This window comes from Symphalangus syndactylus, chromosome 9 (assembly GCF_028878055.3).
Source record: "Symphalangus syndactylus isolate Jambi chromosome 9, NHGRI_mSymSyn1-v2.1_pri, whole genome shotgun sequence".
NCBI lineage: Eukaryota > Metazoa > Chordata > Mammalia > Primates > Hylobatidae > Symphalangus > Symphalangus syndactylus.
This window is the reverse complement of record NC_072431.2, coordinates 8,005,667-8,022,362: the sequence shown is the minus strand read 5'-3', so window position 1 is coordinate 8,022,362 and position 16,696 is coordinate 8,005,667. Positions and strand designations below refer to the sequence as shown.

Genomic DNA, 16,696 nt, shown 5'->3' with positions numbered 1-16,696 from the left:
AAGAAAATGAGACTAAGAACAAAAATAAATCAACAAACATTTTTCAGGTGGCACAGCATTGTCCAGGGTTGGTGCTGATTACTTTTAACAGAGTTGGACCAAAAGCAGACTATACGTAGAGATTTTTGGTCATTTAAAGGCCAATTCATAATGCTCTGTTTGTATGATGTACATTTAAAAAAAAAAATAGCTGTATTCACATGTAGGTAAAACAAACATAAGTTAAAGAATATATAGTATGATCCTATTTTAATAAAAATATAAAAATGCATGTATATATTTATATATAAAGATAAAAAACGTATACATTAAAACCCTAGTTATTGGTGGGATTACCAGTGGTTATTGTCTTCTTGTTAATACTGTTCCTAAGTGTTCTATAATGAATATGTATTATATCATAGAAGTTATGAAAGTTTCTAGTGAAGATTCCTTTCTTCAGGAATGTTTTAAGGGAGTTATCATTATTTTACACAGTTTTCATTCTCAACTAAAAAGAACGCTATGGTTTTTGAGAAAACCATAGACTTGTAGGACAAAAGAAATCCATACTAGGCTTAATTCTAGTTTTCTGGAAAATTTACTTACAGTATACATCCACTCTGATTGACTTTATCGCTGGAGACCCCAAGCCATTCTCTGCTTTACAGTAATACCGGCCTCCTTGATGTCGCTGAATATTTGTAATCCTCAAAGTCTCATTGAAGACACTTGAGTCTTGGAATCTGTCAGAGGCACTTCCTGCTGTTTTGGTCCACCTGATCTGAGCAAGCATCAACAAAGATTGTTACTTTAGGTTGGTTTTCCCACAGAGAAATCAAATAGCAATCACTCATTTGAAGAGTTTGCATTTAGAGCTGCTACACTGCCTCTCTCATCAAATTATTGAAAAAAAATTAAGGTTTACAGACACGATTGAATTAAAAAATGTTTAATGTAACATCATCACTGTACAGTGTGTAATTTGAATTCAATTGCATAGAATTCATCAATTGCCTAATCAGTGTGGAGGGCAATATAAATTATAACATAAAGGGAGTTAAATATCAGTAGTACATTGAAAATATGGATTAACTTTTCTTTTTGTTGGACATTTAAATTTGTTTTTCGTATTTTCCAAACCTTGTAAGATAATTTTACTTATTTTATCCAAGTAGATTCTCATTTTATTTTTGGACACGCCTCATTCTTTTATTTGAAATTTCCTATTTGATTTGAATAGTTTAGACATAATACCATAATGGCTTATTGAGATTATGTATAATTTTAAACACCTGGTTGTTTAAGAGTTTTTTCTTTGATGGTTTTGCTGTAATAAGCCCACAAATGATTTGTCTATTTTGATCATTAGTATTCACTTTACATCAATAATTATTTTTTTAAAAATGTAAACTTTTCAAGGAGAACATTTCTACTAAACTGCCAAAACATTGTGAGTATCGAAAACATTTCATTATAAACAATACCATTCTTTTAAACACAGCTGTGTACAACAGACTTCGTTTTTGCTGGCAATAATGACTGGTATTCAACTCAACTTTTGTGTATTTTAGTGTATAAAACCTGAATAAAAGCCACATACTCATACTGTAAAGTGATACAAAATAGAAAGTAAAAATAATTTGATTTTATTTCCCCTCGTGCCCTGCTATATATTTTAGTTTGTTTTTATTTTAAGGTTGAGAAACAGCTGATAGAAATCCTCTGTTCAAACACATATGCTGTGACATGGAAAATGAAACTAAATACTGAATCATCAAAACAGAGATCCTATAATATTGCCATTATATATACCTATTTTCATATGAAGTTAATTAAAATGTGTGATCTAATGGCATAAAAAGTATCTTTAAAAAGTTATCCACATAATTAAAATATCTGTATAAATATAACCATGTTTGCCCTTAATTGTGAATAGAATGAATATGTTATTAAGAGATGAGGCTGGGCGCGGTGGCTCACGCTTGTAATCCCAGCACTTTGGGAGGCCGAGGCAGGCGGATCACGAGGTCAGGAGATCGAGACCACGGTGAAACCCCATCTCTACTAAAAATACAAAAAATTAGCCGGGCGTGGTGGCGGGCGCCTGTAGTCCCAGCTACTGGGAGAGGCTGAGGCAGGAGAATGGCGTGAATCCGGGAGGCGGAGCTTGCAGTGAGCCGAGATCGCGCCACTGCACTCCAGCCTGGGGGACAGAGCGAGACTCCGTCTCAAAAAAAAAAAAAAAAAAAAAAAAGAGATGAATTTTAAAAATCTGTAAATCACAAAAAGAAATATCAAATATTTATTCAAAATCTTCTATATATATGGAATACACAAAGATGCAAATGGCATAATTTCTGATTTCCAGTAGTTTATAAATGTATTACTGACATACTCATAAGAAGAAAAGGAGAATTTTGTAAATTATGTCAAAAATGGAAGCATACTCACACTTTCACTTAGCAATTATCTGGTTAAAATTTACCTTACTAACATTTGCAAAATGATGCATAGAAATTAGCCTACTGTATGTGTAAAACTGTAACATTGGAAATGATATAAATGCTAAATGATAGAGAGGTGATTATAAATTGACTCTAAAATTGAACTGAATACAGTCGTTAGAAAAAATAAAATACAAAATGTATTAAAACGAGGCAGGTTGATCACTTGAGGCTGGGAGTTCGAGACCAGCCTGGCCAACATGGCGAAACATATGAAAAATACAACACACAGACCAACGAACCAACCCAGTGACAACAAAACAGGTCTACCCTGGAGTCATACTCTAATTTTTTCTATTTTCCTCCCTTTCTATCCCTTTATCCCACTTTCTTTTTCTTCCTCTTCCTTCTCCTTCTTCTTTGTCAAATAGAGGATTGAGTTATTATCATTGATCCATACAAAGTCCCTCTCTCATTTATATTCTTTAATTCCCACCCCCCATTTCTATTCCGCATCTTCCCATGTGCAACCTTCCTAATATGTTTGATATGCATCTTTTTGTATGTATTTTTAGAAAATGTTTATTGTTTTGTGTGCAAAAAAAATTAATAAAATTCCTTCTAGTCCTAAAAAAAGAAGACAAAAAGCAAGAAACAGAAGAGAATATTCCCATCTGTGTAAAAATAGTATATGTGTGTATTCATGTGTGTACATATTACTAAATGTTTATTAAAATTACACAAGGAAACATACAAAACTCTGTAAATGGGACTGGGAATAAAAAGAGGATAGTGAAATATGTTCTTTTCTTAAGTTGTATTTTAAATTCTTATTTATACTTAATTTACTTTACCAGAAGCAAATATTGTTTATTGTAAAGAAGTTTTAAAAATGAAACAATTCTCAAATGAAACATAGGAAATAGAAAGGTAGACAACAGTAGAAAGAAATGCAAATAATCACTTAGAAAATTTTTCCTCCCTTTTTATTCTCTACTTTTAAGAAATAAATACTGAAATAAAATATTCCTGAGTGGTAGAAAGACATAAATTTACACATTAGGAGAGTTTACCAAGTCATATGCCTAACTGATGAGAAAAGACACCTCCATACGTACTCCGACAAAAGTTGTGATCTCAAAGGCTACAAAGAAAATTGTTCAGGCTTCCAGGAAAAAGGGACAAACTTGTAATGTCACAGGGCCCGGTCACTCCCTAATGTTGTCTTTCCTTCTTCTTAAACCCTAAATTATTAATCGCCACATGGCTGCCCGGGATAAAGACATTTCCCAGCCATCCATTTAGCCACATTCTTGCTGTTTCAAGCAGAAATGTCCTTACAGGGAAGCAGCACTTCATGTTTTGCACAGTTTTGGTAGCTTCCATTTGAACGGTGGGCCGATTTGAAACGAAAATCAAGCACAGAGAAGTAGTAAAATAGAAGAAACCTGAAATCCTGACACCATGGAGTTATACCTACCTAACCTAAACTATTTATAGCCCTGGACTTCTACATGGGGAAAAATAAAATTCTTGTTTACTTCTTATTCAGGTTTTTCTGTGACTGATAGCCAGACTCAATTCTAATTGATTTTCCTAGAGTGGTATGGAGGTCAGTTTGTCTTCAGGATTCTCATCTCCAACACGGAAAGCTCAAAAACAGTGGAATAACATCCACATTTACTGAAAAAGGTGAGGGAAAGGGCTATCTCTGAATATCCCATATCCATTCGAGAGCTCATTTGTGTGAAATAAAAATATTCAGTGATATGCAAATATTCATTGACCTCAGCATTCAAATAGCCCCCCCATGACGAAAATGTTTGAAACAATACTCTAACTCCCACCAAATGAATTGTATCTGAGGTCTGGGATTTTGAGAAGATATAGAAAAGCACATGGTGGTGGGCAGTTAATAGATATTCATTTAGTGAATAAGGAGCATTTGCTTGGGTTACTATATAATTTAAATACTAAATAAAGCTTCTTAAAACCAAAAGGACATAGAATAAGAAGATTTGTAATAACCTAGAAAAACTGAGAAGTTTGGGTGGAAATGTAATGCAAAGCAGAGGTAACATTGTAGGGATGGAAGAAAAGGAAAGGAGAGAAAAAAGTTACTCTGGAATCTTAAACCTTGGGATAGTTGAAAGGGGAAAATGTGTCCTTGTGGGAGAAACAGATCTTGTTTATACATTTTAAAAAGCATAAATATCAATTAAAATATCAGAAAAAAATCAGTTACATTAATGGAAGGAAAAATCAGATAAAGCGGGCCAGGCACGGTGGCTCACGCCTGTAATCCCAGCACTTTGGGAGGCCGAGGTGGGCGGATCACAAGGTCAGGAGATCGAGACCAACCTGGCTAACACGGTGAAACCCCGTCTCTACTAAAAATACAAAAAATTAGCCGGGAGTGGTGGCGGGTGCCTGTAGTCCCAGCTACTCGGGAGGCTGAGGCAGGAGAATGGCATGAACCTGGGAGGTGGAGCTTCTAGTGAGCAGAGTTCGCACCACTGCACTCCAGCCTGCGTGACAGAGCGAGACTCCGTCTCAAAAAAAAAAAAAAAAAAAAAAAAAGAGATTAAGGGAAGAGAGTTGAAAAAATAGAAACTTGATAAAATGAGCTGAAAAAATAGGGCAAAGGTAAAAGAAAATGTACAATTTGAAATAAATATATATTTAATTTTTATTTTATTTTTAATTGGCCAATATATATATATGGGTGTATATATATTTGGGGTACGATGTGATGTTTTAATATAAGTTTACATTGTGGAATGATTAAATCAAGCCCATTGACCATTTCATCCCCTTAAATACTTTTTTGTGATGAAACATTTAAAACCTACCCTTTCATTAATTTTGAAACTGGTTAACAGTACATTATTATTAACTAGAGTCACCATTCTATGCAATAGACCACTATATAGCAAGATACAACATTTATATCAGTCATAGACTAGATGTGAATAGATTGAATTTACCCACTGACAGAGCCTACTAGAGTGAATTTAAAAGTTAAAACAAGCTTGAGTACAGTTAACAACAAATAACAATAAATGATTGGAACAATAGAAAATTGGAAGCCAAGATGGGAAAAGAAGGCATGGATAAAGTTGTAATGGAATTACGTAAACTAAAATCAAGCAACCAATTAGGAGTGATAATATTTATATATAATAAGATTAAATTAATAATACATTTGCAGTTAAAAACTAACAGGGAGAGAAAAGCATCACTTTTTCTAATATTAAAAGTCAAAAGCATAAATATATTACTTGTAACTGGTATTCAGTAAAGTATAGAGCCACTAAAGACAAAAAGCAAACAAAATTAAAAAGGGAAGAATTTGACAAACATGCAATTGCAGTAGAAAGTTCCAATACAGATCTCTGAGATTCAGGCAGTTCTTGATAGTGCAACTTTTTAAGTTAACAGGAAATACAGGACAAACTACAAAAATACAATCAACAAATAAGACCAGTAAATATACAGAAAGTCATCTATCCACAGGATAATTTTTTTCTTATGTCCATTAAATATTTACAAAAATTGATCATGTAGTTGATAGCAAACTAAACCTTCACTAATCAAAAATTAGAGGTAGGACAGGCATGCTATTGAAACTTAGTTCAATACAGTTATAAATAAATTATCAAAAGATGACTAATACATGGAAACCTTTATTCACATTGTTATTGTGCAAAGAGAAAATTAAAAGGAAAATTGCTAAGTATCCAGAAGCCAATGAATAGAAAACCATTTCATACTAAAATCTATGAATATAGTTGTACTAGTCTGTTTTCACACTGCCTATAAAGACATACCTCAGACTGGGAAGAAAAAGAGTTTTAATTGGACTTACTGTTCCAAATGTTGGCAAGACCTCAGAATCATGGCAGGAGGCAAAAGGCACTTCTTACATGGTGGTGGCAAGAGAAAATGAGAAAGAAGCAAAAGCGGAAACCCCTGATAAACCCGTCAGATCTTGTGAGACTTATTCACTATCACAAGAATAACATGGGAAAGATCGGCTCCCATGTTTAAACTAACTCCCCCTGGGTCCCTCCTAGAACATGTGGGAATTCCGGTAGATAAAATTCAAGTTAAGGTGGGTGGGGACACACCAAACCATATCAACAGTGAAAAGAATACAAACAGAAAAATATAAACCTTAAGTACCCTCTACATATTAAGGAATGAATGAATGAATAAATAAAAAATTCACCTGAATTTATTTTAACTTAATTCAGTACTCATCAGAATTTATTTTAATTTAACGTTGCTTTTTGGGCTGTATCATAAACTACTGCTTAAGATTGTTTAGGAGAGAGGAACAGGCAAAAAGCAGCTGCTACTTGTTTTTTACAGAAGGTTCTAGAAGCTGCCTCATGACAACGCTTATATTATATGGTTATTCTTCCTTAGTCACAAGAAAGGCTAGGAAATATACTCTTTACTCTGAATAGCACCTTCTTCCTATCCCCCAGCTAAAATTTGATAGTTCCTTACCTCTGGAAAAACAGAAGAGTGGATGTTTCGGACAACCCCTAGTTTCACAATGTGAATAAAATACATCCAAATTTCAGATATGCTATTGTATTAGTCCATTCTCATGCTGCTATGAAGAAATACCCAAGACTAGGTAATTTATAAAGGAAACAGGTTTAATTGACTCACAGTTCTACATGGCTGAGGAAGCCTCAAGAAACTTAGAATCATGGGGGAAGGGGAAGCAAAAACATCCTTTTTCACATGGCGGCAGGAGAGAGAAGTGCGGAGCAAAGCTGGAAAAGCCCCTTAAAAAACAATCCGATCTTATGAGGACTCACTATCACGAGAACAGCATGGGGGTAACCATCCCCATGATTCAATTATCTCTCACCGGATCCCTTCTACCACACACTGGGATTGTGGGAGCTACAATTCAAGATGAGATTTGAGTGGGGACACAGCCAAACCATATCAGCTATATTATTACATTTGTGTTTAAATCCTCTTACAATATAACATTAAACTCATTTCTGTAAAAATAACGTTAACAGAAAAAGAATGATAGTAGAGTTTAGGAAATACTTTTTTTGGTAACTCTCTTCCTAATCTGAAGAAACAACATGGAGATTCTCTTATTTTAGGCCTATTCAATTCCCAATACAGTCTGATATAGATAGATATAGATATAGATATAGATATAGATATAGATATAGATATAGATATAGATATTTCCTGGAACATCATTGCTCTTATATAGCCTTAAACTAAATCAGTAGTGACTGAGATCATCTTAGGAAAATATTAAAAACCTGAAGCATAGATAGACTTGGCTGAATCCAAAAAGTATATTGTGTAGATGCAACAAACTCCATAAAAACTTTGACCTGAGACTTCTAGGTTGCCCCATTTAATTAATGTCTAGTGAATGAGGATTTGTACACTGAAGCTCCTTTCTACTGTTTGCCAGGGAGTTCAGCCAGATGTACTCATGTCAATGAGAGCATTGTCTCAGCATTATTTGTACTCTGAAGGAAGATCCTTTAGCAGTAAGAGAATCCTTGAGAAAAAAATCCGATAAACATCACCTGATCTGCTGTAATTATTGGGATGATCGGCCACCAGAGCCTTGGGAACTAAACCTAAAAAGGTTACAGAGTGCCAGCCTGCAACAATATTAAGAACTATCAATGGTATGTAATTATTATTAGGCAGAGTTTATTAGAGTTTTCAAAATAAAAGTTATCCTTTTGTCCTGCACTGATATCAGGGAAAATTACAGAGGAAATAGTTTCTCCTTGAATTACTTAATAGAATAAGTGGAATTCTGAATGGCACAGGACTCTAGAGCATACAGGTTCGATTCTTAATAAATTGTATCAGTCTACAATAATTATAGCAATATGTCACACTTACTTCTGAATCTGTTTTTATAAAAAAAGAACCACTGGCCGGGCGCGGTGGCTCACGCCTGTAATCCCAGCACTTTGGGAGGCCGAGGCGGGCGGATCACGAGGTCAGGAGATCGAGACCATCCTGGCTGACATGGTGAAACCCCGTCTCTACTAAAAATACAAAAAAAAATTAGCCGGACGTGGTGGCAGGCGCCTGTAGTCCCAGCTACTCGGGAGGCTGAGGCAGGAGAATGGCGTGAACCCGGGAGACGGAGCTTGCAGTGGGCGGGGATCGCACCACTGCACTCCAGCCTGGGCGACAGCGAGACTCCGTTTCAAAAAAAAAGAACCACAATTTTCTAACAAAGCAACAACATTTTAACCTTAACATTACTCAATGCATAAAAACCCATTTTTCTAATATATCCAGAATATTAGGGACCATGATTACTATTACTATTACCACCACCACTACTACTACTAAGATGCAATTTAAAATATTTCTGCAAGATATATGCAGATAAGAAGCTCATGTCAGTAATAGAAAAAGGGAGCCTGGCCAGGCTCAGTGGCTCACGCCTGTTAACTCCAGCCCTTGGGGAGGCCAAGGCAGAAGGAAGGATTGAAGCCAGGAGTTTGAGACCAGTCTGGGCAACATAGGGAGACCCCTATCTCTACAAAAAATAAAAATAAAAAAATTTCCTGGCTGCAGTGAGTTATGATGGCACCACTCCAGCCTGGGTAACAGAGTGAGACACTGTCTCACCGTAAATAAATAAATAAATAAATTAATTAATTAATTAATAGGAGGAGTCTGAAGAACAAGGGATTCACAAAGTAGGTCTACTCACGATGCAGAAAACAGAAAGATGAAGAGGGACTCATCACGGTAGACAAGTAAGAAAGAGAGGTGAAAAAGCAGGGTGAGGACATGATATTTCTGAACACTAGATGGGCCTTAAAGCAGACAGCAATAGGTTTTCTGATCCTTTTTTCCCTTTGTCTTTTCTTTGAATTTAACCTTTGAGGAATTTATTCACCTCTTGTACGAATAAACAATCGGAGAAAACAGATAAACTTAGCACTTCTCTTAAACAGTATCAGACTTCCTATATGCATATGGAGCACTATGACAGGGCCTGCTGGCAGTATTTCACACCAGAGGTCACAGAGGAGGGTACTTCTTGGTGCAAATGCTTATAAATATAAAATGCTGGAAATTAATGCAATCATCATAGAGAAGTTTGATCTTGTAGCACCGCCAAGACATTAGTCTTGGGCCCCAAACCACCATGATCAGAATTCGATTTCTTTAAAAGTTTACAAAATGTTATTGTTCCATCCTCTGATTTTAATGCCACAACAAGCTTAGAAGGTAAGAAAGCTTTTCCTCCCCATTTTACAGCTCCAGTCCTTCCCTGACCATGAGACTATGTGCTATTATATACTGGGATCCTTTCTGACTTGAAAGTTCTCCCTTTTTCCCTCATTTAGTATCTAGTTAATACCCTCTGGTCCTCCAGGTATCATTTTTTTAGAAAGCTTTCCCTCTCTCATAAAGCTCTATTATGTCCTGCCCCCTTTCTTGCCATGGCACTCTGAAATTCCCTCTGTGAGAGTTCTTATCACATGCTTTAGAAATCAGCTGTGTATATGTCGTAGGAGATAATTGGTGTTCTGTCTGATTCCCTTAGATCCCTTTACCCTTCCTATATGTTATCTCACTAGGACTTTTTGTTTCTCATGAAATAAGGGACTAGGGATTCAGAGTTACTTGCAGTCAGAGGGACAGCCTGGGAAATCTTGGAAGTTTATTCCCTACCCCTGTGACTCTTAGCCGATGAATGATTATTGTGGGATATGAAAGCCCTGCTCCCGTGCATCTAGATGGGATAGATTTTGCAGCATAATTTACACCCCAATTTCTTTGCAGTGTCAGGCTGACACTAACCTCGTGAAACCACATCCTGGCCCAGCTTCCTCCCTTTCCTCTCCTGCTTTCTTGCTCCATTATCAGTTTCTCCTAAGGGCATTTCCTTAATAAATCACTTGCACATGAATCCTGATCTCAAGCTCCATTTTTAAAGAATCAGTCCTAAAACACAATAATTTTGCCTTAACCAGCGGTAAGTTCATTAAGGCAAGGACTATTCTTAAACTTGGTATCTCCAGCCCAAATAACTGAGCCTGAGACATAGCAATAATTTAAAAAAAAACATTGTTGCATGAATCGATTCCTGGCAACATAATTCTGCTGAGAATACAATTATGAATTAGACAAAATCCCACTACACAATGCACCCAAAATAGAATGAGTTTAGTCTATTTTGGTGGTTTTTACTTATCTCCCTGACTTCTGAACACTTGACTGCCTTAAAGCCTCATCATTTTCTTTGTACATTCACTTCCTCAGTCACTTCATGGAGTACTTTAAATACCATTTATGTAATGATGGCTCCTAACTTAGTATTTGTAGTTCAGGCCTCTCCCTTGAATCCCAGACTTTTAGCCACCAAGTGCCAGCTCTCCATCGCCAGCATAACATAGCCAAAATGAACTCTTGATCTCCCCCTCAAACCAACTCTCCCAGTCTTTCCCATCTCGATTACTGGTAACTCCATCCGTCCAGTCATTTAGACCAAAACTTTACAGTCCACCTTGATGAAAAGAGAATGTTAATAAAAACACAACATACTAGTATTTATCTTAGTTATACAAAAAATATACTGGATCAGTGATAGACTTTAAAACATGTTTTATAACTTGAAAAGTAGTAAAATAGTCATTTACTAAATTTTCCTGTTTGTCAGGGATCCCCAAGACCCAATCAAGGTTCAATGATTCACAGAGGACTTTGTGGAACTCATTATACAGTCTCTGACTGATGGTTTCACTTATGATTTGTTTGACTTAATGATTTTTCTACTTGATTTTTGACTTTATGATGGTGTGAAAACAACAAACATTCAGCAGAAACTATACTTCAAATTTTGATCTTTTCAATAAATTACAGTAGATACTCAACACTTTATTACAAAATAGGCTTTGTGTTCGATGATTTTGCCCACTTGTATGATAATGTAACTGTTCTGAGCATGTTTAGCTAGCCCATTAAGGTAGGCTAGGCTAAGCTACGATGTTCAGTACGTTAGGCAAATTAATGCATTTTTTTCTGCTTACAATGGGTTTATTGGAATGTAACCTCACTGTAAGTCAAGAAGCATATGTATAGTCATATTCATGACTATGACATATTATAGTGAAAGAAGGCAAAGCACAGTTAGTAAAAGGAAAAAGTGTATTGGGCAAAGTTTGGTGAAAAAAAGGATACATGCTCCTGAGTCCTCTCCCTATGGAGTCACACAGGATATGTTTAATGATGAATTATGACAACTCCTGTGAAATGCTGTCTACCAGGGAAGTTCATTGAAAACTCAGTGCCCAAGATTTTTGCTGGGGGCTGGCCACTTAGGCACTCTCTGCCCAATATATCAAAATTCCAGTCTCCCAAAATTAAAGCAAATTTCCAGCATAAACTATATTGTTTGCAAAAAAAAAAAAGAAACAAATAGACATAGTGAGCCACTCTTATCAGCTGGAGAATGGTGGGAACTTTCTTGAAATCCAAATTCACAGATGCCAGCCAAAGGCCAACCTTGCAAGCAGGCATGGTATTTTCAAGCTTGCTAAATTAACTATTTTCTTTTTTTACACACGTATAGTATACCGCATAAGCTGAAGTGTCATGTGGGAATTCTGAAGAAGCTCCTTAAAAGGAGCTTATCTTTCTAGCTTTTCTTCCTTATTCCCTGAAATTCAAATGTGAAAGCTGGGAATCCAGGATCCAATTTAAATTGTGGGCCTACCTCAAGATAGAAGTCATGTGCTAAGAATGGGTCCCTGATGACACCATGAAGCCACTATACCATCTCAATAATCTCTATCACTAGACTTTTTTTTCTGTGAGACAGAATTGATGCTTCTTTTGTTTTAGCTAATATTTCTAAATTCAGAATTAGCAGGCAAACAATTTATAATAAAAATTACTTATTAAAAATATACGAATACATTTTTAAAATGTGAAGGCCCTATAAACAAAAGATCTTCTCTGTTAATCAAACGAAAAATAATAAAAGTAATGCCCTTGAAGAAACAACTAAAAGTAACTAAAGAAATAAAGAAAACTGCATTCAATAGAAATGCTATATTTTAAAAATCTAAAAAAATATATTGAGTAGCAGCTCATGAGAGAAAGAATAAACCATTCATTAAAAAAAAATTAAACTGGGCCTTTAATGGCCTAAAACAGGAAATCACAGCTTAATCATCAGTACGTCATTTTTATGTAGGTAAAGGTGCTGTAATGACATACCGTATGTTCCAAGCCCTTTTTTGTAATGAGAGTTAATAAATACAGCAGGATATTCTAGTTGGCTGTAATGTTTTTCTCATAGCTTCAAAAGGTTTCCCTGATCTAAATTTGGCACTTTTACACTTAATAATCAATATTGATTTATCACAAATTTTACAAATGGAAGATTTTTTTAAGTCTTGCTGTGGAACAGCATTTCCATCTTTTCCTTATAAGTTTCTTATGGGAATTTTTTTCACCATTATTCTCAATCTTGTTGAAAATGAAGCAGGAATTCCTTTAATGATGTTTTATAATAGAATATAATCTAAATTAACAGTATTGCAAACACTGCAGAGTATTAGAAATGTAATAAAAATAAATTGCTCTGTTCCACTGTGCCTACTACAGTCATATTTACATCTATTCATAAGGTAACCAAATGAACTCCTGCTATTTAAGGGATTAAACACCAACACAATTATACAACAGCACAATTATAGAAAAATGGGATGCTTCCAAGGCATATAGGTTTGACAGAGATGTTTGTAATTACAGTATTCAAGTATTCTCCTAGCAGGTGAATTTAGCCAAACTATACCAAATACATAATACAGTGCAATTCGAATAGTGTTTTCTAATAATTCATCTAAAATCCCCCCCAAAACAAGTTACATTAAAATGGCTTAAGGAATATTATAGAGTGAATCATCTGCCCCTCTGCATTTTTCCAGGCATTTGAAACTGGAAAGAGAAAATTAACATCTCCAATTCCTATCGGTACATTTTCAATCTTATGGACAAATTTTTACCTCACATTTTGCCACTATATTTGCATGGCTTTTAGAAAAATAAGAACAAGAACAACAACACATTATATGGGTACCTTGCAACACTTGGAGATGTAAATGACCTTTACATCTGTCAGTTTACAATTTAAACTCCATTCAACATCCAGGTGATTGAAAGCTATCAATAAGATATGCAAAACTAAACTGAGGCATAAGAAATAATATACATTAAAGAGGACCATTTTAAATGTTCATGTAAGTAGCCCAATTTTAGGACCAATGAATCAGAGAGCATTCACAGTACACTATTCCTACACACATTTGAAATATTTCAATCCACTAGATTAATGTAAGGTTAAATATTGTAAGAATTTATATTTACCAGGCCGGGCGCGGTGGCTCACTCTTGTAATCCCAGCACTTTGGGAGGCCGAGGCGGGCGGATCACGAGGTCAGGAGATCGAGACCACGGTGAAACCCCGTCTCTGCTAAAAATACAAAAAATTAGCTGGGCGTGGTGGCGGGCGCCTGTAGTCCCAGCTACTCAGAGAGGCTGAGGCAGGAGAATGGCGTGAACCCGGGCGGCAGAGCTTGCAGTGAGCAGAGATCGCGCCCCTGCACTCCAGCCTGGGCGACAGAGCGAGACTCCGTCTCAAAAAAAAAAAAAAAAAAAGAATTTATATTTGCCTTCTTTGGATTTTGAATAAAGCTTAAAAAGATAAGAAATGTAAACTAATTTTGTGCTCGATTTTCTACTGGGGGTTTTTCAATCATTGTCTTCATGTAAACCCCACCAGTAAATATATTGCAGTCTTCAATTTACAGATGACTAAATTGAGATTCAGAAATATTAACTAACTTTCCTAGTACTGCACAATTAGTAAATAGTGGTTCCAGGGTTCCAACAAGCATCTGTATTCACTGTTTTTCTACTGAAAGTCACACATATTTATTAAAGACTTATTTGGCCAAATAATTCATTAATGTATCTCATTTAACCCTACTAAGAATCACATTAACTAAGTACTAGATCCTCAATTTACAGATGAGGAAGCTGATGCATCAGAAGGGAAAATGATTTTCTCAGATCCCAAAGTGGTATATGAGCAAGCTAGGATGGAAGTCCTATATGTCATCTGAGTCCAGAGCCTGTGCTCAATCTCACTTTGATGTTAAGAGACATTGACTCCAGTAGCTTTAATTTAGGTAGATCAGGAAACCTTTCTCCAAGAACAAGTGAAAATGGAAGGCTGCTGTAACTCTTGGTAAAGTGAGCACACATTATTAAATTTTACTCAGCCATTGGAATGTTTCCTATACATATTTATATTTCTACCAGATTTTTTTTCCTAATTGAAATGGCAATGAAGAATAAAACACAAAGTTATCCTATAATAACACTACCTGGGTTTCTTGGAACTGAATGTTCCTGGGACAGATAAAATAAGAAGAAGAAAAAAAAACTGAACCTTCGTGTTGAAAGAAAAAAAAAAGGGGAGAAGATGGAGAATTCAAAAGTTAAAAGAAAAAAGGTCTGATAATCTTCTTAAAACAGAGTGTTCTTCTCCACAAACAGCAGGGAAATGATAGGATACAATTGTCAACATATTGGCAGCTTCGAGACATATGTCTTGAGTAGCAAATTAGATATTTTGACTTTTGTAGAAAGACAGTAAGATCAAATGGGTTATGAGGGTAGATGGATAGGAAAGTTCTCCATATGATTGCCGCATACGACCACAGGATACAGTTTATTGAACACTCATCATCTCATTCCACTTTTGACTAGAAAGCCTTCTTTCAATTCAGGGGCCAGAAAGCTAAAATCTATGTTTACCAGACTCCCTTGCTCTAAGCTTGCAGACAGAATTTGGGTTATATGAGGAAGAATTCAGAACCAGATTAAGTGGGAAGACATGTGCTTTGTAAAGCATCACTTTCTGTTGGTGCAAATCACAGTATACATAGTCAAGAAACAGATCCAACAGTTTTAGGGCAGGCTCCTTAATCCTTTGCTTATAACTAAGGTACATTTTTCTTGGACCTTGGTAGGGAGAGTTACTTTGTGATTCTAAGAGAAGAAGCAGTTCTCTTGGTGGGCAAGTGCTGTGATATTCTGTATGTTATTCTTGCAGGCATAGCTTTAGGACGTTTCTCTGTAGACTTTATGTTTTGTAAGGAATTAATTACCTAGAGTAATCCACTTGTGTTTAAACAAGCTAAATGAATTCTATTGTCTGCAGTTGAACCCTGACTGATAAACCTTTTCTCCCTTCACTCTCCACCACCCTCAATGAGGTTCGCCTTGAAAGCCAGGCCAAAGAAAGTGAAGTGTAAAGTCAGTACTACTATGCTACCTCTACAGGCCGCACTCTACAAAAGTATGCTCCCTCCAGGGAATTACCTGTGGTACCTATAGAAGAAAACTGCAGCTTCATTCCAAAATTATAAATCAACACCATAGAATCTAACTGCCCAGTGAAATTTATTTGTTGATAGACACTCTTAGCTGCCTAAGTATTATCCGTAAACCCATGAGTTTAAATGATGGTTTTCAATTCTATAATTTTAATGAGAGAAAGAGGAATGATGGAAAATAGGAGGGCATTGGTAACTAAAGAGAGAAGTGGCACCATCAACAGAGTGTGAACAATCAGAAGTTACGTTCTGCTAAATAAAAACATTACTTGGTACTACTTGAAACATGCAGAAGCTACTCTGCGTAATTCACAAAGACTTTAATGTGCCTTCAACTGAAAGTAACTGCTACTATAAAAGAGTTTCACACTCAGTATTTAAATTATCAGTGTACTTACATTTTAATAAATAACTTTATAAAGTTTAAAACTAAAAGTTTGCTGCTTGATAGTAAATATGTCACCAGTTCATCTATCCATGTAAAGATAAAACCAGTATCTGCAAAAACCCATGAATACTTAGTTTCATCCTGACATAAATGAAGATGTATTTCACAATATTTACAATCATTAGACCTTATAACTGTGAGAGAACTGCATATAAAACACTAAACTATATGATAGGTAAAATATAAATAAAATTCTTACTACAAAACAGATACATTAAAATCTATGTCAAAATTACAATGTATATGATAAAGATTTGTTCATCTCTCCTTACACACTTAGTTTTCAAGCTAGCAATTATGTGAACATATATTCAACTTGCATCAGTGTATTGTCCTTAATTTCTTAAAAAGTCCAACTTTGTACTTTGGCCTCG

The 16,696-nt window shown here is 35.6% G+C and overlaps 1 protein-coding gene across 2 annotated transcripts in view; it reads right to left on the bottom strand.

Annotated features, from left to right (window-relative positions):
* The window catches only part of MDGA2 (MAM domain containing glycosylphosphatidylinositol anchor 2), an 837,606-nt gene that overhangs the window by 372,133 nt on the left and 448,777 nt on the right, over positions 1-16,696 (bottom strand). For both annotated transcript variants that reach the window (XM_055291423.2, XM_055291424.2), the window contains exon 3: positions 589-763. In XM_055291423.2, coding sequence (XP_055147398.1) covers positions 589-763 — 175 coding nt within the window. The remainder of the gene's footprint in view (positions 1-588; positions 764-16,696) is intronic.